Here is a 26,081-nt window from a genome sequence, read left to right on the forward strand (position 1 = left end):
GTACTTGTTTGAAATAAATCGACCATCTCTGCCAAAATTGAGAAGATAAAAACAATTATCAACAGAAAGTGTCGTACCAAATATCCTATTCATTCATATTAGTCAAACATCAAACTTACTATGCTGTCACAGTTGAAGAGTGGTGATTGTTTTAAGCTAGACTAAGTATAACTTTCCAAAATATAAGCTTTCAATTTTATTTCAGAAAACTGTTAAATTTCACATGCAGAACAGAAATCGGATCAAATACTTAAAAATGAGAATTCTTATTCTATATCTGGCGGGCATGGTAATCAATTTTTACGAATAAATGTACTTAGAAAATGTAATACATTTGACAATCAGTCTAGCAAAATAAGGCATAAAAATCTTAAAAGTTGTTTTATCTCAAAGGTATCTTGTTTGTTTTGAAAAGATAAAACATTTAGAAAACACTTTATGTTGTTAATTTCGTTGAGTTTAAGAGCAGTCCTGATTAAAAACATCATCGGTATATAGTTTTCTCATAGCGTAAGATCGTGTTATTGAATTAACAGTTAATGTAAAAATTTCTATAAGTAACATATCATAGAACATAATAAGTAGACACCTTATTGAGTAAGAAACTATTAATTATCGTATATCAACAGATAAGGCAGTGAGTTACAGGTAATATTGTCTAAAAACATTTATACGGTCAAAAAAAGACACAAAGTGTTAACATACATTGAGTGCTACAGATAAGAATGTGTAAGTCGTTGACCCCTTCTATTGTAAATAAGATTACTAACAGTCCCTTAGTTTAACAATTACATCGATATCACCTTTGTCGGCATATTAATTCATTGACGATTATTAAGCATTTGATAATCGGGTCACGATCTTCATTTTGCAGTTGGTCATATGAATATGCACGGCCAACCCTTAACAAAAATGATGAAAAACCTTGGAATTACCCTAAAACTAGTTTTTCCATGTTAACACGTGCCCTAACACCTACTTGTGGTGAAAAATTGTTGTTTTTGTTTGACATTCTTTCTTTTTTTCTTTTTTTAAATTAATTGTAATCAAATAATCTATTAAATTAAATATATAATCATTTCAGACGCCCTGGAACTTGTCATTAAGTATTTTTTGGGCTTCAGAGAAAAAATACAAAATGGAAAGTAAAGATATTGGCTTCAAGATGATCGATGCGTCAGTCGTAGCTAATCTAATTGGATATATAGAAAAACATAAGAATCCGTCTTATTCTCGTTTAAGAGACATGTCAAAGGAAATAAGAAGTGAAATTCAGAACCAAAAAAGACAAGTAAGATTTGTTTGAAATTACTACTAATGTTTAATCTTTATTACTTGTTGAAATGTTAAAGTTTTATATGTTTTTGTTTATTGTTATTTTTTTGTACTTGCAATATATTTCAAAAACTACAAAATATTACCATATATGATTAACTTAATTATAATACTACTGCTTCATAATATAGTATCATATATTACACTTGCAATAGTACGGTTAACTTCCAACACATAACTCTTAATAATTTATTGCCAATAGTCATGATTTTCATATCTGTGTGCATGCTTTACTTAATACGTATCTAAATCATCAGGACAAAAGCCTTGAAAAAACAGTCTTCAACGTAACAAGCGATATCAACAGTTACAGGTTACAGCTTCGTGATGTTTTAAAAACTTTGGAAAATGCAAAGAAAGAAATAAACGACGCCAGGCTAGGAATGACGTATGAAAAAACATGGGATGATATTATTGCAGAAAATAAGGCGCTAAAGAATAAAGCTGAAAAACTTGGAATAAATAACACTGTTCTTAAATTTGAAATCGAAAAGCTTTCCAATGCTAAAGAAAAGGGAATTCAAACTCTTACAAAAGAGCAAATGCAATGTAAAAATTACAATACCGAGTTAGAGATGAAATTACAAACATGTCAAAATCAAGTAAAAGAGATGAATTTTAAACATGAACAAGAGATTCGAATTAAGGACAGACAGATTGATATATGTAGCGGCCATCTTAGTAAACATATGCAAATAAATATTGAAAAAGATGAAATAATCTCTTCAAACGATAAGAAGTATCGTGCAGAGATAGATCACCTTCGCCAGTGCATTAAAGATTTAAAAATTAAAAATGATCCTTTAGTTGACGAAGGGAATAAAACATGTGACACTAGAAAACTTTTAGACAAGAAAAAAATAGAACTATCTGATGAAACCGAAGAAGTACTTAAAACACTGTTTGATATCGATATGCAATTAGATGCAGTTATATCACCACAGAAGACGTATACAGAAGCACTGTCTATGCATGTCGATAAATGTGTTACAAAATATGATGATATTGGTAAAACGTGTTGTATGAAAGAGGTTGCACTTTCTATAAAAAATAAAATAAAGCTGCTTCCATTATACCACATCGAAAATGAAATGTGTCAGATGAAGACACATAATGAAATTTTAGAAAATGGAAAAGGGAGAGCAGAAAAGGATCGTCGTGAACAGGAGGTAGAATGTGCTGAAATGATGCGTAAATTGAAGGAATCCGACGAGCAAGTCGTTGTACTACAAAAGAAAAATGCAGAATTGCAAAAAGATTCCTCAAAATATGACCAACATCAAACTGATCAGCTTGACACTATAAATACGAAATCCGTCACCGTTAAGCAGAAGAATGTAAAACTTGTAATGGAAGAAGATAAATTAAAATCAGAATTGAACCGAACAATCATTGAATTAAGACAAAAAATATCCGATCTAACAGATACAGAAAAATCACTTGATTTAGACGTAAGAGAAAAAGACAATCGTGTTTCTATGTTAAATGACGAATTAGAGAAGTGCACAGAAATGGTAAAAACAAAGGAAATAGAATTGCGAGAAATGGAAAATAAATTGCAAACAGTTAAATCCAATCTTAACAACGATTCAAATTTCTGTAAAAAAGAAATTGCTCAAAAAGAGAAAATGTTAGTCAAAATCAATGAGAGGATGAATAAAATGGAAGCAATAGTAGAAGATTTAGGGAAGGAAGTCAAAGCAAAAGATGTCAAAATAGATGACCTTGCTACCGAGCTGCAGCAAAGGTTAGAACACCACAACAAAACTCAGAAAAATCTCGAAAACATTATCAATTCAAAGGAGAAATTGGTTCTTGATCTTGAGAAAAAAGTTGAGCAGCGAGACTCTAAAATTTACAGACTTGGGAAGAAACTTGAACAGGACTCTTCAGGGAACATACATGACAGTAAACACAAAACGGATGCAGCAGTGACAAATGAGATCAGCGATTTGAAGAAACAACTTAATCATACATTATCAAAACTACATGATACACAAGCTGAACTTGATGACACAAAGACAAGGTAAATCTTTTTTTCCAAAGATTGTTATGATCTTTTAAAAAAAATATCAGTATTTCTGTTTTAAACATATATAACTCAATAGCAAATTAAACAATACTTACATGTTCCTTGGCTTTATATCAAAACTTAATGTGACCATTTTGATTAACTTAAGAACATATAGCTAAGTTCTATTCTTTAGACTGAGTAAGGCTATGGGGAACCGTTTGACAGACAACAATCCAAACATAACAGACCTAAGCGACAGAAATCGTCCAACAAAACTTGCTGAAAAATGTGCAGAGCTGTATGATAATCAATGGACAGATGCATTTGAAATTCTTGAAAAGTATTTTTCAACTGATGAGGCTGTGATTGAATCTCTTTTGCACGTCTTACAGGTAACAATGCCATTCAGGTTTTTATGGTGGCTAATTTGTTCTATTCGTGTTTTTGCCCCACGACCCCGCCAAGCGAAAAGTCGAAAATTAACAAGTTAAAAAGGCGGGGGCGTGGAGCAAAAACACGCTTATAAGCGAGGGCGCATGGCGAAGTTTTGTAAATAAAACTTCGCCTGGGGGTGGCGCTGAGATAGATTTATGAAATAAAACGGCGGGGTCTCGGGACGAAAATACGCTTATTAGTAGGGGCGCGGTGCACAGTGCAAAGTAAAAACTTCGCCGCGCGCCCCGCTAATTAGCGTGTTTTCGTCCCATGACCTCACAAAGCGAAAAGTCGATAAATAAGTTAAAATGGCGGGGTTGCGGAGCGAAAACACGCTTATAAGCGAGGACGCAGGCGAAGTTTAATAAATAAAACTTCGCCTTGTGGGGTCGCAGAGCGAGATTTAAGAAATAAAACGGGGTCGCGGGACGAAAACAAGCTAATTACCGGGGGTGCGGGGCAAAGTTGAACAAATAAAACTAATAAGCGTGTTTTCGTCACACAACCCCGCCAAGCGAAAAGTCGATAACTAACAAGTTAAATTGCAGAAGTTAATTATGCTAATTAGCGTGTTTTCGCTCCTCGCCCCTGCCGTTTTATTACTTAAATCTTGCCCCGCGCCCCCGCATGGCGAATGTCCATTTATTTAACTTTGCCCGCGCCTCCGTTTATAAGCGTGGTTGGCTCCGCGCACCCGCAGTTTTAACTTGTTAATTCTCGAATTTTCGCTTGGTGGGGTCTCAGGGAAAAACACGAATGGCACAAATCCGCCACCATATTTTTTCTTTAATTTTTCCAAAAATATGGGTATAAAAGGAGAAAAGGTAGTGAACATAACTGTAATTATATACAGTCAAGAACCACCTACCGACCACGCCACAAATAGGACCATGCCGCTAAAAAAGGGTCCTTTTCAAAGGTACAAAATATATGACAGAAACAATCAGTATGCCGACCACATCTCTAATCCGGCACTGCCGCCACTTCTGACAAACATTTATGTGTATTTCTTATTAAATCATTAACCTGTATTACGACCATGCGAATAAATGACCACAAAACCTCATGATTGTGTTTATTGTCACATTAGCAGAATCTTTCATCTGGCGGAAACAAATACACCGGGTCAAACGAGGTCATTATCTGTTTTGGTTTATTAGACTCTAGATTTACGCTTCAAGCGTCGGCATGATTGGGCTTATATTTCTTGAGCTTTGGTGTGAAAAAAAATGTATCGGTCAATAGCATTTAAATTTATTTGTTGGAAAGTATTTCAAAAGTCGCTAAATTCACAATGTTCACAAAAGGAGTGTTTAAGGGAGTTTTATTTAGATATGTTATTAATAGTTGAATAAGTCTATTGGTCTGCGCAAATGTTATAAAATTGAGTAAATGAAATTATGCACCAACACGAGTACTTAATATTTTCTAAAATAAAATAAGTTCTAAAAGTGGCTTATTCACTATTAAGAACAGTTTAGTCAGTACCGTTCGTGTTATTATTAAGGGGCATTTACTGTATAGTTTTTACAATTGGTTCTGTCACATTATAGGATAAATTGGATTTTACTTTAAGTGTATAGTTTAATTTCAAATATATACTAATCTTTAAAATAAAGTATTTAATGCTGTCTTTATTTACTTAATTTACTTTTTTGAATCCTCATATGCGATTACCTTAGAAATACTTGAAATTGTACTATCAATTTGTATCCGATTTTATTGAAATTTTGTGTACATGTTTATTATATGTTTATTTACAAAATATAAAGAGAACTTAAATTTCCCATGAATCTTAAAAATATGGCAGCACTTTGCCGCGTATTTATTAAACAGCCCTCGTATGTGTGTCATTATGCTTTACGTTAAACCAATAAAATTTATTTGTTAATACAATTACAAGATTCTTTAAGTTTGTGTATAGAAACCATTGCGTATCACTTCATATTGCATCGATAACAGACACGTTTTATGTACTTTTCCTTTTAGCGTTATATATATATATTTTGTATCGATCAAGACGCATATACCAATTAAAGCTAAATTATCAAAAGATAATGGTAAAACAGGACAATGAAAGAAAGAAACAATCATTACAGATGTATTTATTTATAAGGTTACTATGAACTTCTGTCGGAATACGGCCGAGCACCAGCTAGAGGAACTAGAAAGGACATTGCAATTTGCAGACAAACACGGGCATGTATGTATTCTGATATGTCAGATATTTTATTTACTATTTCTGTTTGAAATATTTATTAATATTATCTATTTATTTATTAACATTTTATATCTAATAATAAATATTTAAAAAAAATACTGTATACATATTCGTGTAAATTATAACTACTAGATGTCAGACATGACTGTAACAAAAATACCTAATTTTGAAAAGCATTTCAAACAATCTATGCCATACAATAAAAAATGCGTGTCATATCAAAGGTTTATAAGGATATAAAGCTTTATCTTATGACATATTTTCATAAAATAAACGGTATAATTATGTTGTATTCATAATATTATGGCTTATCCTCGAAAACTTGTAATATGGATTGTTATTAACTAATACACATGTAAATTGTGCGTGAACAGGATAAAATTGCCAGGTTCAAAATATTAATATGGTGCCTTTAAATGCAGGTAATTAACTGTTTACCAACATATGTCTTACATACAGTCATTTTAGAATTATTCTTTATTAAAGTTCAAACACACATTTTGTAAGATGCAGGAAACAGTAATATAGCTTTATACAAATCAATTTATTTAATATTCACAGGAAAATACTGATGTATCAAACAGTGTTCATAAACAGTTAAAGGACACAAGAAAAGCAGCGGCGTCTTCAGCACTTGTAAACCTACGTAAGGTAAATAAGTTATAACACCACGAAACTGTTAGGTATATGGTAAATGAAATGAAAATATTATGCTTCATATTTTCGTTCATCACATTTTAGTTTGTAAACATACTCGCATGAAAAGCAGTTGTTCTTATGAATATCGAAATAAAAAGGTTAAGTGTATATATCTATAGTTCTTATTTTATGTTTTCATGATAAAAAGTTTTTAAGCTGTTATACACATGTACGACAATTCTCTTTCTTTTGAAGTAAAATATGATGTTGATATTTTTTGAAAGCAATGATAAAAATGCAAGATATGAGTACTTTATTTATTACAATCTATTATAATTGTTGAGTTCCTGTCAAAGCTTGACAATTTAAGATCACTTGTAAATGTTGTTAATGTCATATGCAAGTTAGATAATACGTATTAAATCCTGTAACAAATTATTCAAAGGATGGGCCTTATTTTATCTTAACCGTTTATTATACATCCGCCAGCCTAGTATACTTGTTTTATTTTTCCAGAAGTTTGTTTCATACCTAAGACAATCGGTGGATCAATCAGTAACAAAAGCTCTTGAAACAGAAGAATTCACTTTTGAATGCCTTGAATTATGCTGGTTTATGATGGTTAGTCAAACTAATGATATAACTTACTCTTGTTTTAACGTTATTGATAATAAATATTATTCATAATTATATCAATATCTTTATGTACAACGCAATGGTTTTGCATCCGTTAACTAAAAGCTAAATAAATTTAAGTTTAAACACTTCCTCTGCATGTATTCATAGAACCTTTTTATGTTTTTGTTGATTCACACTTCATATATGTATAATATACTTATTTAATATAATAAATCTTCTTATAGGTAAATGATCCTCCTGTTGCATTTGCTCCCTTGCTTGCAAAGGGTACACAATTCAACTCAGATTTATACAAACCGTATACAAGCAGTGGGACACACGTCGAATATGTTGTATGGCCTGCTTTGCTATTACACGAAGGTGGTCCAATTCTGGCAAAAGGTGTTGCTCAAGGAATCAACAAATCAAAGAAAAATGCATTAAATTAGAAATGCTTAAAGGAAAACATCTAACAATATTTATAATACATAAATATTACCACTTGAGTACACAAACATTGACATGAATACTGGTAAATACACACAAACATGTACATGACAGACTTGTGTTTCTCTAAATGTATTTTTTAGTTGTTCTTTTTTCTTTTGACAAATCTTGAATGCCTTAATATGCCTTTCATAGTTACGGTAGTGAAATATCATTTAAACGATATGTGAATAAGTTATCGCTTAATGTTGTTATTCAAATTCAAAATTCTTATTGGTTAGTTTAAGCATCTTACAATAACTTTTGACAGTCATTGTTGAAAAACTGTGTCAAAGAAATTATCCTAATGAACATGTAAAATTACAATTTTTGATGTATATGTATTCATTAATTAATAAAGCAGACAATGAGATATCATTGTACGAATAAAATTGTTTTTGCAATGCGAAATCGCACAAAAAGCTCAAAAGAGATCAATTTGTATCAAATTTCTGTGTTTGCCTTCTTTGTTATTTAAAAGATTGTTTTTACATACATGTATATTAAATTTGACTAAACTTTTCCACATTTAACACACTCAGGTTCTAAAGTTTACCTTTTTCATGTATCATTTTTCTTTCTTTTTTGTATTTCATTATATATAAATTTGATAGTAATGCTTACTTTCGTATTCTTGAACCAATTGGTTTAATTATAGAAATTTGCACATTTTTTTAAAAAAAATGTCATGTTACATGTATACCTCTATGCAGGAAAAGCGCGAATGCACCGTTTTGCATGCATTAACATCCGCAGATGCACCCAGACTTACAAGACCCCTCGCCCTGCGTTGTATGATGTGCTTGTATCGGGAAGCAAAATAGTAAATTTCTATCTAGGTACATAAGAATGTACCAACTATTACCAATGCATTTTGCTACTTATTGATATCAAGAAATGCTGTGAAGATTCGATTTGATTTTATACAAATGCGCCAGATAATTGTTTTGGGTTAGTTTATGCTACATAAAACATTATTACAATATATCTTTATATTATGTTAAGTTTTCATTTGGTAGCTAGGTTAAATTGTACACTGTGTTTTAATCATCTCATCAAAATGTAAATATGTTTTAAATTTATTGTAGTTATTAGTATTATGAAATTGTAACTTTTCAGGGACCAAAGTAAAGCAAACGAAAAAGCATATTTATTATATTCTTTTAGAAATGTATAATATAAATATAACGGCAGTTATGATGCTTGTTATTTAAATACTATACATGCATAGTATTTTCCGCTGATATTAACCTTGCCATTGGCATAAATGATCCAGTTGTTGATAGTACTATAATTTTAGTCTGCTATTTTACTCATATATTTTATTGACTATACGAATATATAAAAAAATTATAATCGTTTATAAATGCAGTGGTGAGAATGTCGAAAAAATGCAAGCCGCAAGTTTGGGGGGGGGGGTTGAGAGATACTTTAACCAATAATTTTATTTTTGCTAATTGTTATTGTTCAGTCTCAATGGCCGTGTAATGAAAAGATTTAAAAAGTGAGGAAGTAATGTATGGCATCGCAGTATGGAACAAAACTGGGAATTTAGTGGGCACAAACCACATATCTTTTTGTCTAAAGGGTTCATTTTACCACTAGGCTATCAACATTGTTACTGATATTTGATTAAATAAACACACCTATATATGTTCGATACTTTTTAATGAATAATTGATTTCCCCCTTATGGTAACGACAACCAGGTTTTGGTGATGTGATTAAAATATCACAACGAACAACTGGATGAAAGGTTAGGTAACATGGAGAACTTGACATACATGCACCTTATACTAATTGTCGCACCTATTTATCGTATATGTGCATGTACCTATATATTATTATTATATTACCAACCTGTTGTAATATATACTATGAGATAAAATTGTGATAACATTATTTCTTCATTATTATGTTTATTTCCTAAGACACTGCGCATTAAACAAATAAACAAACCTTGATGTCTACCTATATATCACACAAATACGAAACCCCCATACTGTCATATTGTACTTCAATAGTTCAACGCTAAGGTTTTCATATTAGATATCAAACACACCTAGTGACGAATTTTCAGCGAAAATTAAATACATGTTTCGACGTGTCAGTTAAAGTTTCGACGTGTCAGTTAAATCTTTGTTTATTCTATAGGTCAGGGTTTACCTTTGACAATTTTAACAATGCTATTTAACCTGCACGTATACGTCAACTTAACACGAATAACTTCCTTGTCAGGTATTATCGATCCACATTGTATATCTTTCTATACGTTACGTCTCAATTATTCTTTTTGTTAATTTGTTTGAATACATGTACACACGAATACCGTAACGGTAAAATGATTTTTTGTCTAATTTCAGGCCTTTGTTTCGTTTATAACATAAAGACACCCTTCAACAAAATGTCTTATAATAGGTTTATGTATAAACATATCATTTGAAATTAATACATACATAGCATTTGTGAAGGTTTTACAATATTTTGTATGTTCGCCGTCCCCCGTTATCTGTGAAACGGTAATCAATATATCGAGGAAAATATTGAAAAAAGTCGTATCTTTGTCAAATAAAAGTATTCCTGACGTTGAAAAGGCCATTAATTATTTATTACATTTAAATGACAAAGGCTTTTGATATACTTTTAATTTCTTTTCAACTTAAAAGAAATGTGGACGTGACAGTATGACTTATCAGGGGTATAACATTTTATGAACAAACACAAATATCTGAATTTTCATATCTATAGTGATACAAACATAGGAAACATGCACCTACATGTACTTCGTCTGAAATCCATAAAGATTCGTTGAAACGTCGATATATGTAACAATGGCATAAATTTGATGTAAAATGGAAAAACATTGTTATCTCATTCAGAAATGATTTGGTATTGTGTACGGCTGAGTGCAGCACAATAACTGACATACACTCACAAATTGATCATTTAATAGATCTTTATACACGGTGATCTACTTTGCATTGCATTGCAACTTGTTCGTATACCTGTGGTTTGGAGTTGGAATCTCAACCCAGGAAGGGTTTTTTTTCTGACATAATTTGTTAAGATTCTGGTTTTCCGGGATGTCTTGCTTCTGTTATTAATCGAATCATACTATAGTAAGATGGTAAAGATGCAAAATACGAAATGATTTCAAATTTACCGAAATTGTGTTTTGTGTTTTAAGATAAGCAATTTACATAAAAATGATGACTTCTGCTAATAAAAGGTGCTTTTTGGTTTAGTACACACTTATCCTTATCACTACTAGAACTAGTGTAACTTATAAGAAATGTGCAAGTCATTAAGTGATGACTTTGAACATGATCACTTCGTCAGCTCGTTGTGACAAGTTTGAATCACAAGCAAAACGGAATTGTCTCATGCATTTGTACTTTTCTGTTACAAACGAAGGAAAAAATAATTAAGACGACTTCTTCTTAAAACTGTCAGATGAGCTTTTTATATTTATAATCTCACAGTAGTCTTTAAAGAAGTATTAGCATGTAAAATATTTTCAACTTGCTTTTAGTTTTATCTTTTTGCTTGCGGTAAACAATAAAAACGAATTTACTTTAGATGTCGCAAATGACATCAAAACATTTTGCTGGCAATATTGAAACATTATACACCGTACCGTTTAAGGCAATGTTTATATCTATTAAATCCATTTCAAAGGTATCTGCAAATCTGTCACACGGTGTGCAAAAGCAGTTAAAGAATACCAGACAGACAATGACATTATTAGCAGTTGAAAACATACGCAAGGTAGATTATGCATTGAAAATATTACATATTTAATTTTATTTAATATAATTAATCATAATAGGTGGTTGCAGAGTCATGGAAATACAGACGCAATTGTTCATTACTTTATTTTGTGAATACGTTCTTTACATTTGACCCCCAAAATAGACACAATTTACTTATATACTTATAAATGAAATATTGAGAAAAATTCAATTAATGTTAGAGAATTTGTGCAAAGAATTAGTCAATAATTTATGTCTTTACTATGGTACTAGACAACATTGAAATCATTTATGTACATGTATCTTTATAATACACAGTCATCTAACTATCAATGTCATTCAGGTATTATAGTTCATTCAGTTTAAGCTAACTATACTGTTTACAAACTAAATCATAAGTCTTCATTTAAATCAGTAGCTACTTTATGTAACTGCCTTCAATACTGTATGTGTTAAATGTTTATGCATTTTGGTATGAAAATGGTATAAATTTACCGAATATGCTAATTTTAGCCGCTCGTTCACATACTTTCGAAAGGTACATATTATGTCTTGTTAGAACGTAGCCATTTGTAGTTGAAAATGATTATGCTATTTTTGGCCAGGGTTTCTAAATTTTAAAAAGCTAAAATCATCGTCAATTTACTTAAAAAATTGGCTCGTAAGAAATCAGTTGTTCATTACCTGTAACTGTGAATTAAAGATAGACATTTATTAAGAAAATAAATACAGAATTGATTTGTTAATTTGTACTTTCTGTTAGAAAATAATTAAACAAAAGAATCTGGGTGAAAACAGAAGTGAATCCTTTTATAATTAAAGCCCGATGTAGCGATCAAAAATAATTACCAGACCGCATCTAGTAGGCAATTTATGTATACCGACCTTTAAACTTTGCACTAAAATAAGGATTTAACTCAATACAGGATTGTAGCAGTACCTCTAGACGCTTGCAGATTAGACAAATATCGTTTTTTTCGTCGATTTTTTTTCCATTCATTATCGTACATAAATCGGTGTGAAAAGATGAATTAGACCTTTTAAAGTTCATTCCGTAGGGTAAATTGGCAATATTTTAGCATTTTATCATTCAAGCGCTGTGTCCGGTATATACCGGAAATCGGTATTTAGTGTGGTGCTCCAATCCTTCTTTTAGTCTCACTCCTAAAATAAGATATTAAATGAGGTATGAGTTGAATTTTTTTTAAGTGTTATAAGCGTTTATCGATTGAGCGCACTTGACAAGGAAGTACATTTACTGCCAAAAAATGTAAAACATATTTTAAACACACAGAAACAGTTAAACACGATGGAAAATAAATTGCTTGAGAAGGAGTAAAAAAGGGATGGGAACTGTGCTTGTTCTTTAAAGGTAATTTCCATTCCATATATAGAGGGGTTTAAAATATATTAATTATACAACATGTCTTTTAACTTAAAAATTGAATTTTTTTTTGCAGCGTATACATTTTAAATCGTTATTGGTTTTCATTTTTGAAACAAGAATGCAATACGAATTAAATTATATTGTTGATTTTTGTACCATTTTAAGTATTTTATTTCTGATTTTATTTTACCATATGTGTGTCTCTTTGTAAATCTCAAATTATTCAAAACCGAAAGAAGATGTTTCGTATGACCTATATTTTGTTATCTTGTTGCTAAGATCATTTAATTTATCAAACAACTGTCTATATTGACATTTAAGAAATGTTGTGCTCTGTGCCTAAATGATTTAAAACGTATTGACTATTTTCATTTTATATATCTATTTCAATATTAACTTATGAAAAATAAGAAAAAAATGAAAGAAGATGATAACTTATTTATTGACGACGAAAATATATTTAATGCATAATAATCCTAAAAGTGTTTCATGCACTTTAAACACTGTTTGATAATCACACGAGTGGTAAAATTATTAAACAAAAATAGTACACCATGTTTAAAAAACACTTAAAAGGTTTTGTTTATGCATCAAGCATACCGATTTAAGTGAAGCTACGTCCTACACCTTATACAAACGTAGATCTATCTGTTTTCTGAAAATGTGTTAAAAATTGATTTATTTTTTGTATTGATAACAATGTGCTATAAACAACCTCAAGCCGTGCGTAATTGTTTTACAAGTTGAGAGTGAGTGTGTCTTATGTTTAGGTGACATGCAGAAGTTCTCTAGTTAGTTCTACTGCATTAATTAACCTATTTTGCCAAGCCCGGGCGGGTATAAAAGTTTATAAGATTTAGATCATATTGTTGTTTTCTATCTATTCCAATACTGGATTCAATTTTTTATTGTCGAAATCAAACGAAGTATAGTAATCTATTCTATAATGTGCCTAGGTCTCATCATTTTTTCTAATTTAAAGTCAATTTTTACACCATGTTTCTACTAAGTGACTAACGCAATAAGGGTATTTTGCATATTTTACCAGTTGTTTTTAATTTTGTGGGTAATAGTGTGATATTTTGAAGATTTTAAGTACGGTTTGCAACGTGTAATTACTTCCCATGCTCACTTGACATATTTTACTTTCTTATATATTATTATGTTAAAAGTAGTCCGACTCAGGAGTCATACTGCTTTCAATCTGTAATAAGTATAATTATACCATTTAGCTTTTTTGTTGGTCTCAACACAGACACACACAACATGAAATTAAAACAGTTTCATTATCGAAAGTAGGACTTCGAAAAGACTTAAAATGTCTCTGTATTTATTACTGATCGTGTCATATGTATCGTTATTTTAATAGAAATTTTGCCTGGTCACTTATGTCGTTATACCAAATAAAGGATAAAATAATGTCTTATGTGTATACATAACAACATAGATTTCAGCACTTAAAAAAACTTTAAAACGGTATCTTTATTTTCGTTTAACATTGATTAACAATAAATTACTGTTTAGTAATTATTATTTGTTATCATAAAGACAATAACGACTTACACCTTTCGTGGACAGTATGCTATACAGTGTAGGTTTCCGTAAAAGAACTTCTAAGATTAGTATCGTTCACGGTTTATTTGTTTCATATAAAAAGGAATCTAACCATTAGGTATTATTCTTTTATTTTAGATTTGAGTCAAAAACATAGATATAGAATGGCGAGTAAAGACACTGAATGTACGACGATGAATCTGCAATTTGCTATAGCTCGTCTTTTAGTGTTTGCTAAAAAAGCCAAGAATCCTTGTTTTTCGGATATAGACGTCCTGGCAGAAGAAATAAAAGAAGAATTGAAGAAAGAAAACATACAGGTTAGATTTTGTTTACACATGACTAATGTAATCTCTGTTTTTCATGATAAGGCACAAATTATATCAAAACTATCAATTGTTTGATTGATATTAGATTATTTTCAGATTCATTCTTAAGGTGTTGAAAATGATTTTCTTTTTCGAAAAGAAATATACTGGGCAGGAACCAGTTTCCGGACAGAATTCGAGTTTTTTTTAATTGTCTATTTTTTAATAATAAACATGCATTAATAAAACTAACATACCAAAAACCTCTCTAACTACGTCTATAACACAATGAATACCGCCTGGTGACGTAAGCAAAGTACAAACTGAAGGGTTAAATAAGGTCATCAAAATTGTAAATTGTTCACCATTGCAGTACCAGTTTCCGGACATATATTAAGCTGCTATTCATATCTTTTTTTAACTGATAATTATTCTAATATAACAAAAAAATTCTTCTCACATATTAGCTTTCTTATATAATTAATCTGATTTACTAAAAAATGTTTATGATAGGAAAAATAACGATCACGTGATGGGTCTCGGAATGACTGAAGAGTGAAACGGATATTTTTTTGTGTGTACGACAGCAACAAAGTGCGAAAGTGGAGTAAACCTAGCTAAACACCGTTTTCCGATACGTTACAGATTTAGCTCTGGAGAATGAAACCCAATGAACTTCGAATGAATTACATTGTGCATTTATTGCTACCCCAAATTATATCCCGAAATGAACAAAATATTGCGCATGCGCAGAACAAATTACATGCCCCAAAGGGATATAAGGCTGTTTTTAAAACACAGGTAAGATATCCTCACGAAAGTTTAATGATGTATCATCTTGGAAGGAAGTTTATTTTCTCAAACAATCAAACCAAGCATCTTCATGACATATAATACCGATCGTCATCGATAAAGCCAAAATTAAGTCGTTATAATACTTGTCCTGAAACTGGTATTGTCCGGAAACTGGTTCCTGCCCATATAGTATATAAAATATGTTTTACACCTGTCCTCATACAACCTTTTAATAAAGGTTACAGTAATATGGTTAATATGCAAAACATAACTAATGCCAGTTTAATGTTACGCGAATTATAATGAAATTATACCTATAATTATTGAATATACATTAAACCTCTTAAGTTAAATTACACATTATAGTTGTTACATGTATTCACATTATCAGAAAGAAAGCCATTATAAAAAAGTCAAAGAAATGACGGATGATTTGGATAACGTCAGGTTCCAGCTGCATATTGTTTCAAAGAGTAAAAAAGATTTAGATTTAGAATTACTCGAAGTCAGGCATATGAATTATACGCTTGAAAAAAAATATGAGAGTATTGTTGAAGAAAATACGAGACTAAATGAGATGGCCGAGCAACTTGAAATAAAGAATTCTGTTCTTGAGGATAGTCATATTAAAGAAATCAAAAAGCTTGCAAAAACCAAAGAGAAAGAAATTCAATTTCATACCACAGAGCGCACGCGTTTAAAATCATACATATCTGATTTGGAGATTAGGACAAAGAATTATCAAGATAGATTAATTGCAATGAAGCTGAAAGTTGAAGGAGAGGTTCAAGAAAAGGATAGAAAAATGCATCAATTACAAGTACACCTTCAGGAAAAAATGAAACTGATAACGCAACAAGATGAAATAATCACTTCAAATGAAAGAAAGATAATAGACCAGTGTGCAGAGATAGATCACTTCCGTGAAAAAATAAAATATATGGTGATTAAAAATGATTTTTCGATAGAGAAAGAGCATGAAATAAGTAAAATTAGAGAAGGAAAATTAATTGAATCAGAGGAACAATTAAAAAGCATCCATAATGAAAACTGTCAGCTTAAAACAATACATAAAGAGTTAGAGAATGAACTTAAGAAAAAAGAAGACGAACTAAATAAACGGGAGACGGAATGTGATCAAATATTTAATAAAATGAAGGAATCTGACAAACAAGTCAATTTGATGCAGGAGAAGATTCAGGAGTTGGAAAGAGTTGCTGTGAAAAATAACCAGACCAAAACCGATACAGAAAGACAGCTTGAGGATCTAAACGAACGCTACAATATTCTTTTATCCGAGAAAGATAGAAATATATCTAAACTGAACGAAAAAATGGTTTTGTCAAATCGAACAATTTCCGATCTAAAAGAAACCGAAACGTCATTTACACTACATCAAATGAATAGAGAAGATCATATATCTATGTTAAATGACAAATTAAAGCAATTCACAAATCTGGTGAATAAAAATGAGTCAAAAGTTCAAGACATGGAAAAAATTCTACACAAAGAAAAAAATGAATTTGACAATAAATTACAGTTTTATGAGAAAGAAATTGCCAGGAAAGGCAAAATGGCTGTCGATATCAACGATAGAATGGGCCAAATGGAATCACACGCAATAGCGTTAGGAAAGGAAGTGAAGGAAAAAGATGCCAAAATAGATGCTCTTAATGCACAGCTTCAACAATTCCAAAAGCACCAAGATGAATCGCAGAAAAATCTAGAAATCATCATCAATTCAAATCAGAAATTGATACTTGATCTTAAAAAAGACGTTGAACAGCGCGACTCTAAAATAAGTAGTCTGGAGAAAAAAATCGCACAGATATTATTAGAAAACCTTACTGGAGGAGAACACAAAATTGATGCTGCCCTGACAAATGAGATCAAGGATCTGAAAAGACAGTTAAAACTTACAATGTCAAAACTACATGACACTAAAGCTGATCTCTATGACACTAAGACAAGGTAAAAAATAGTTTATTTTCTTTCAATCGATCATTTAAAATAATTCACTTTTTGTAAATTTTGAAAAAAACGCTCGTAGTTTTAACGTAAAAATAAATGATAATATTTACAAATTACTTTGTTGTGTACCGATTAGTCCAAGAGAAGATGTTTTTTGCAATTGATTTCATCACAAAAAAGAACAAAACAATTTATAATAAAGCATTGTTTGTAGTTTCTGAACACTCATTTCTTAACGCAGCCTTGGCAAAAGTACAGAATTTCAAGATGGCCGCCAATATTGCCAAAAAATTAACAAAATACCACATTTTTTTCTTTATTGACGTTATTCTTTAAGTTTTTGTACAATATATTTTTGATTGCACAATATCAGATAACATATGGCTAATTTTTTAATCAATTAAGCAAAATTGACAATTGTATGGCAAACTATAAAAATAATCACTATCAGCATACCAAAATAAACATTTTTGACAATTTGGTTACCTTCGTTTTTCCGTATTGACACAATATAAAAGAAAATGCATTTTGTATACTTTATCAACTTAACACTAGACAAGTTGAGCATGAAACTACCCATCTGAGCATTTATGCTGTAAAAGTAGAGTTTCAAAAGTGGATATGGTAAAAGTACCGAAATAATACAAAAAATACAGTTATCCTAAAACTTGCATTTACTTTTCAAATTTCAGTTTAATATAAAGAAAATTGTGTTTTAAATGTATGTTCTTTATCATTCGAAAATTGCTTAAAAATGTAAGCATAACATTTTACCTCACCATTTATCCCTGAAGAGTAGAGCTTAACAAGTGGGTTGGGTAAAATAACCGAACAAAAAAACATTTAAAAATTTATAAGCTCTTAAAACTTGTTCCCATTTTATAATTTCAATTTGATTAATATATATTGATTGAATTTTCTGCTAAAAAATGTAAAAACTGTTTATTATTTAACAAGGAAAAATCATTTGTTAAAGCAAACTTTTTAAATTATCACAATTCACAAAAATAAATGATAAATAAAACCCACAGTTTTGACATATGTTGCCTTTTGATATATTATTATATCTATTTTCACACACAATAAAAAAACAGTTGTATAAGCTGATTATATCTGGTCAAATTTAGCATAAAATGCGTAACTTAAAGAATAGGTTTAAAGAAATTGCAAACAATATGCTTTATAATGGCAATGTTTCTTTTTGCGATACAGTAAATTGCAATTAAACTATATGTACATTTTCTTTATCCACCTGATGATATTGTGAAACCAGTAGAGGTATAATTAAGGATATATTTGTTATTTCAATTTCAACTGTTTTATTTTCTTACCCATAGTATTGGACATTTGTCAGCACATTTATTTATGTTATATATTTATATTGATCCTTTACTATTTCTAAGACTAAATCAAGTCATGGTGGACCGTTTGACAGATAATGAGCGAAACATAACTGATTTAAGCGACAAGAATCGTCCAACAAAACTTGCTGAGAAATGTGCAGAGCTGTATGATAATCAATGGACGGATGCATTTAAAGTTCTTGAGACATATTTTGCAAATGATGAGGCTGTAATCGAAGCTCTATTGCATATCTTAAAGGTATTTGGAAATATATCTTCTTACAATACGAAGTAAGAGGTCTGAAATTCTAATTTCGGTAGAAAATAAAATGTACATAGTGAATTTACATTGTTTATATTGCAAGATAATAACTTAATTCCATATGGATCAAAATCAAAATCTTATAGAAATAAAAATGTGTCTTACATTTTTAAAACTAGTTCATATAATTATAATTGAACATGTTTTATAAGATATCCTACACGTGGATATTGGTTGTAGTTGTTAGGAAAGAGCTGTCATTTTTGAGTCTGTGATAGTGCCAGGTTCTTTCCCGCACACGCATTTATTTTAAATAATTTATTTTTAAAAGCAATAATTAATTTGTAACTTAAACATGTTAAAGTCACTGTGTAAATTGTATAGGTACAACATGAAAACAAATACATAAATTATTTCTCAACAAAAACTTTTTTTGTGATCAAAATTCAAAGAGTGGTGATGCAATAAAATATAATAATAATAATAATATAACAAAAAGAATGTGAAATTTACTAAAATTTGAAAAGTAACAGTTAAATGCCTTATTATATCTTCAAAAAGATACAAGTAGTGAAAAGATGATTTGTATTAGAGCACATTAGGGTTCGTAAACCTTAACTTTAATCAATTCGTTTGGTCGGGGAACTACTGTATTTAATTGAATTTGATTTTGAGTGTTTACCTTATTAACATATTTAAATTAGTTAAAATTAAAATTAAAAATAATGATTTGATTTCTTTTAAGGCGACCATGACCTTCTGTGAAGATAAGGCCAAATTCCAGATTGAGGAACTAGGGAAAGTAGTCATCTTTGCAGATACACACGTATGTATGCTGAAACTGTCAGATAAGCTTTCTTTATAAGTACACAATAGTATGTAAAGAACTATGCATGTAAACTACTTTTAACTTGCTTTTTATCTTAGCTTTTGTTTGTTGTCAATCGAAAACGAATATTCCTTATTTCGTTGCCAATATTGAAGCGCTATATATATTTATATCTATTAAATCCATTTCAAAGGTATCTGCAAATATGCCACACGGTGTGCAAAAACATTTAAAGAATACCAGACAGACAATGGCATTATCAGCAGTTGAAAACCTAAGCAAGGTAGACTATCCACTTAAGATACTATATATCTTTTATAATCATAATTAGTGGCTGCGTAGTCATGGAAATACAGATGCAATTGATCATTACTTTGTTTTTTGAATACTGTTTGTATATTTGACTCCCAAAGTAGAACCAATTTACTTATATACATGTACATATAAGTGAAATAATGAGAAATTCTGATGAAATCTTTTCTTTCTAATTGTTATACACGTGTTCGAGTTTAAACTCGTATCACACAACACATTGTACTTGCTTTATAAATATATTACAGATGTTTATTTCACATCTAAAGCAATCAACAGATCAGACAGTGCAGAAAGCTCTTGAAATCAAGGAATTCGCGTTTGCATGCCTCGAATTGTGTTGGTTTATGATGGTGAGAATCTATACGACGAGTTTTGTTTTAGCTTATCAATGATTTATTTCATACAGGCAACTAAATTACTTACATGATTGTGCAAAGTCATTTAGGTTATTTTTTCCTAAGTTGTTTTACAGTAACATATCTCATTATTTATCACATTAACCACGGCTAAGAATCGTAATAGAGCAACATTATTATTTCATTTGTCAATTGTAATGAAAATGCCGCTTGCATCAGTTACCAATTTCTTCTCAAGGACTGCTAATCCCACCAGATTCCTAAAAAATGACGACCAGACTCTATGTCTGACAACATATTTACTGGATATTTGCACCTTGCCTGAAAGTTATACCTGCAACCTATGGATAACAAGTACTCTGCACTTCATATTTAGCTTAACTTATGTACAGACTCAAACAAATCGAGTCTGCAATTTTCATTTAATTTTGTTGTGATTGATGCTTCCAAGGGATCACACTTTTTCAAGATTTTTTAAGGGGAATGGGTTTAGCAAAATATCATAATTTTGATTGTTGGGACACTGACTCAAATGTTAAGGTCAAATTGACCTTGTCAAAATTCAAACTTACATTTACGTTGCATGTCAAAACGCTTTCCGACCAATAGCTGGATAACCAGTGGGTTGTTGGCCCTCAATTCATAGAAGTTGCATTTGTCTTTGGTTGTAGGTGACCCGATATTGCTTTTGTGTTTAGAATTCAACAGTCAAGGTCACTCTGACCGTTTAGGCATAAACAGTTTCAATGTTGATAGATCAGTTTGTACGTAAATATCGTATTTCTTTGTTCCTTTCATGCTTACAAAACCATCAAAACACCCTGTGCGTTTCTGTTGTATAGTGTTTCCTTATTTATAAACATATACACATATCTTAACATATTGAGTTTGTATGTGATTATTTGATTGTGGCTTATTCTTAATGTCCATTTAAACTTAAGGGGATGCGTATGTATCATTTCGACATTTATCTTTTGTACATGTTTCTGCGATATTCTCATTTTGTATTCAAACATCTAGTTATGAAACATTATCTTTGTTTTGTTTTTTTTTTATTTCAAATATTATACCTTTTTTCATTAAGGTAAATAACCCTCCTGTTGCATTTGCTCCAGTGCTTGCAAAGGGTTCGGACTTCAACTCAGATTTATATAAGCCGTACTCATATGGTGGGACGCACATCGACTATGTGGTATGGCCTGCTTTGCTATTACACGAAGGAGGTCCAATTCTGGGAAAAGGTGTAGCTCAAGGGTATAACTCATAAAAAGAGAATATAGGCATGAAATCAATGTGGAACACGTGATGTTCACTGAAATCAATGATGCCTTTATAACATTGGATATGTTTTTGATTTAGAATATGAACTATAGTTATTTAAATATGATCCACCTTTTTAGCTTTCGGAATTAAATCTTGTTTGATTTTGAATAGATTGAGATAATTTTTATGTGTTTAATAATATACAACTACAAACTTCTTTTGATGTCTACATAAAGTTTTCATACTGAAGAACATGGATAGAGGTCGATATAACAATTATCATGTCCAATAAAAACTATATATTTACAGACAAACGACATACTCGAAATTAAAAATCAGATGGAGCGAAAACTTTGAGTACGAATACATTTTATAAACTCTGTGTATGTTTTGTACATGGTTGCAGCTGAAAAAGCTGAGATTGCCGTCCAAAAGTTTGATTTCCATCATAATTTTACATTTCATGGTCCGATTTTATTTGTTGATGCATGGGGTGTTGCGGCCTTTGAATCTAACGAGTCGTAGTTTTTTAAGTCAAATAGAAAAATGAATTGAAATGAAACCTGTTCGTGGTAAAGGTACCAACCTGTTCATATAATTATGCTGAATTATGTAATTATTATGCAATATTTTGCAATTTAAGGTAATGTCATTGTTCATTTATTTTATATGTTTACTTTTGATCAAGGGAAGTAATCTTAATAAGGCTTAAAGGTCCCCTTGGCAGAGTAGTACATCCGGACCATTGCAGAAATCATTATGATCACAAAGTAGAAAAGTATAGCTTTTTACGCTGATTTACATATATTTTTCATTCATTATCGTATATAAAACATTATGAACAGATACATTAGGCGTCTTAAAGTGCAGTTCGAGGGGTGAAAAGCGATATTTTAGCATCAAGTTTAGTCGTTTAAGCGCCTTGTCCGGTATATACCGGAATATCGCATCTATTGACGTGCTCCAACACGTTTTTTATTCTCACTCTCCCTTGACAACAAGGAAAGGGAGAGGAATGTTACTCAGCTCAATAAGATCTGAACATTTTCATCATAACATAACAAGTATTTAAATATTTTAATGACAATTGTCTTTGTGTCTTTACTATTCACAATATAAGTATCATGTGTCTGTATTATATAACTGCATTTCATGTACATATTGTTGAGTTTTGAACGTATTCTAAAGGAACTTTTTCGTTAAGACTACTTTCAAGGATATTCTATTGATAGAATTAGGGATGACTCATGAATCACTTTTGTATAGTTCATTTATTTACCTAAATTATTATTTGTAAGTCTCAGAAATTTGAATATAGAAATGAAATAAGTTTAATTTTTAGAATTATTTTGATTACATATTGCGATTTTCAGAGTGAAAAATTCATAATTATATTTATGGAAATTGAGTATTAATCAAACTTTATATAACAAATGTTATAGCTTAAGAACCATCTTAGACTGTTCAGTTAATGTTAGAGAATTTGTGCAAACAATTAGTCATTTTTTATAGTTTGAATTTCATTATGTTTAGTATCACTTTTTTTTTTATATTTCTTTGTTGTAAAAACATATTGTTATATTATAATGCACCTTTGTTTGCAAATGTATGTAAATTAAATAATCATGCTAAATTTTGCACAACCTATTTAGAGGACAGTCCATCGTGATCATTTCGTATTGTTTGTTGAAATTTGCAGCGTTAATTGTGTCATAAATAATGACGCAGACCTTGATTTTAACAGTTAGAAATTATAATTTCACCTTAAACAATTACTCTTAAAAGAAGAAACGTCTAAGAAACTTCAGGAAAATAGAAAATATGTTTGGGCATTTTGTTAATAAATTTAATCTAATTAGTTCCCATCATATATGTTGGCATTCCTAATCATAAGCACAAATTAAGAAGGTAAATGCGATCAGATTTTATTTTGTAACACGGACATTGTCACTGTTTATATAACTGATTGGCGTCCGCGCCGAAGCGCGGCGCCTATTGGAATGAAATGAGATTTTGTGAAAGGGCGACAGCAACTTCTCGAGCATTTTATAGTTGCAAATAATAAAAGCCGAACATTCCGATCGGTATGAGGGTGCTTGATTATTAATTAGTCGCGATATGTACAATGAATGGCGAACTGGAGAATTTTGCAATGCAAACATTTTCAAATGAAATAACCTTTCAATAAATCGCGCTCTTCGGGGTATTTTTGCTTATCATTTTGTAGTACACAGTGAGTTATTATGGTATGTTATTCCGAAAGCTGTTAATAGAATGATGAGTTGATGACCTAAATATTCCGAAAATCTATTTATAGAGGGATGTACTCCTATCGGTAATTCCCGGGATTTACTAATGACCGGCGAATAGTACCACACGTTTATTGTCCGGTCTCTCCCGGTTTTGGAGTAGATGTTTGATATCGTTACAGAACAGAACAAATATTTTACAGATAAATAAGCTTTTTTTCAAAATGAATGTTTGTCACTTAGTTTGGTTACAATAATTAATAAACACAGATCAACTCTCGAATTGATTGATTATTATTATACATAAACATAAAATTCGAAAAAAAAAACCAACAACACAAATCGCATGTTATATTTTATCTATATGAGATAAAAACAATAAATATGTACAATAAATGAGAAAAAATGTACATTTTTATGGCATTAATATGACACTATCAACTTTAAAACATTTTATTTAATTTGTTATTCGTGTTTAGTAAAGATTCCAAGGAATTATTCAAAGTTACAAATCAGATTTTATGAATTATTCAATTGATTGATAATTTAAAAAATGATAAAGAAAAATACAATTGTACATGTATATGGTTTCAGAATAAACAATATTATATATTGAAAGATTAACCATGATTTACTGACTTTTTCCAGTTAAGTTTTGACTTAAAATCGTCGATCATTATGACAATTGAATTCTTAAAATAGTAGTAAACGTAAAAACTCAGTATTAAAATAGCGCATAAAACACACACAAAAAAAGAATAGAAAACAATATTCATAAAATCTGTATTTTTTTATTAAAATAGAAATTACATTTATTGTATAATAAACAATTATGCTCAACATGATCAACATGGTAATATAACAAGTGTCATATTGTTACTTAGTGTGAACAGATACCTTAAGAGGGGGTCCTCGCTAATAGCGATAACATAATAAGGGACAATTACACAAGTATGGTGTTGATCATGCGTTACACATATGGATTATAAATGATTGTAGACATGTATATCCGTTGCTTTAAATAACCACGATCATAAAGAAATAACAAGTAATATTCTAATTTCTAGCATGCCGATCAAAGTTATAAATAATGAACAATGTCTTTCGTCCGTTCATTCAAAAGTGATATACAATTCTGGTAAAACCCAATCAACCATTGAAAAGTTTATAAGAATATCTTGTCATCATATATCTACTAGTTCATCTGCACCTGCTGTTTGGACGCCCTTTGATGCTTTGCATTAATGCTTTTCTTGTAGGTGATTGTTCTTCACTGAGATTACAACAGTGTCTTTTGTATTATATGAGAGTACATGTATACCGTCGAATATCCTGATCGGTGGAGACGTGAGTCCCAATAGCCAACAGGCATTCTTCAGCTTATTATCCGCTTTCCCAATTTTTAGGTATTTGTTGTTGTTATTGTTTTCTTTAAATAATATTCTAATAACTTTTGATAGACAATCTTAAGAGAAAACCACTCAAAATAAGTTTTTAAAAATGTAAATAAAGTTGAATTTATTTCATAATTGTAGATAAAGCTGTAATTTCTTTTTCCTCTGCATGTCAACTTTCGCAGATTTTCTTGCTTGTTTAAATGTATTTTTTTATTTGTTTATTCGTTGTGCTACTTTAGTATCAGTTTCCATTATTTCAATCTCATTTTACAAACTTGGTTATCATTTGTTTAAAGTAATAACATCACTTTTCCACTCTGTATGTAATGATGTTTATAACAATTTGTTTACTGAATACATTTCATCACAGTAGCATGTCGTTTCTTTTCTATATGTAGTTAAAATTAGTATGTATGAAAGCTAACTTTCTTTTCGAGTATACTAATATATGACGTCTTAAATAAAAATTGACCGGCGTTTTCATCCTAATTCATCCTGACAAACAGTATACATGCGCAGGTATACTTAAATCCTGAAATTATAAAAAAATACC

General features: G+C 30.5%; 2 protein-coding genes across 2 annotated transcripts; both read left to right on the top strand.

The window, feature by feature from the left end:
* Positions 1 to 1,645: 1,645 nt before the first annotated feature.
* Positions 1,646 to 7,711, top strand: LOC132739200 (repetitive organellar protein-like). Its single transcript, XM_060726868.1, has 5 exons — positions 1,646 to 3,361; positions 3,543 to 3,741; positions 5,901 to 5,991; positions 7,201 to 7,265; positions 7,508 to 7,711. Exons 1-5 carry the CDS (start codon positions 1,719 to 1,721, stop codon positions 7,709 to 7,711), a joined length of 2,202 nt encoding a protein of 733 aa, XP_060582851.1. The 5' UTR covers positions 1,646 to 1,718.
* Positions 7,712 to 12,530: 4,819 nt separating this feature from the next.
* On the top strand, positions 12,531 to 24,614 carry LOC132739188 (interaptin-like). Its single transcript, XM_060726855.1, has 8 exons — positions 12,531 to 12,871; positions 14,579 to 14,760; positions 15,935 to 17,514; positions 18,918 to 19,116; positions 19,865 to 19,945; positions 20,142 to 20,231; positions 20,509 to 20,613; positions 21,704 to 24,614. Exons 2-8 carry the CDS (start codon positions 14,605 to 14,607, stop codon positions 21,884 to 21,886), a joined length of 2,394 nt encoding a protein of 797 aa, XP_060582838.1. The 5' UTR covers positions 12,531 to 12,871; positions 14,579 to 14,604; the 3' UTR covers positions 21,887 to 24,614.
* Positions 24,615 to 26,081: the final 1,467 nt, after the last annotated feature.

This window comes from Ruditapes philippinarum, unplaced genomic scaffold (assembly GCF_026571515.1).
Source record: "Ruditapes philippinarum isolate M1 unplaced genomic scaffold, ASM2657151v2 ctg753_1_1_1_1, whole genome shotgun sequence".
Lineage (NCBI taxonomy): Eukaryota > Metazoa > Mollusca > Bivalvia > Venerida > Veneridae > Ruditapes > Ruditapes philippinarum.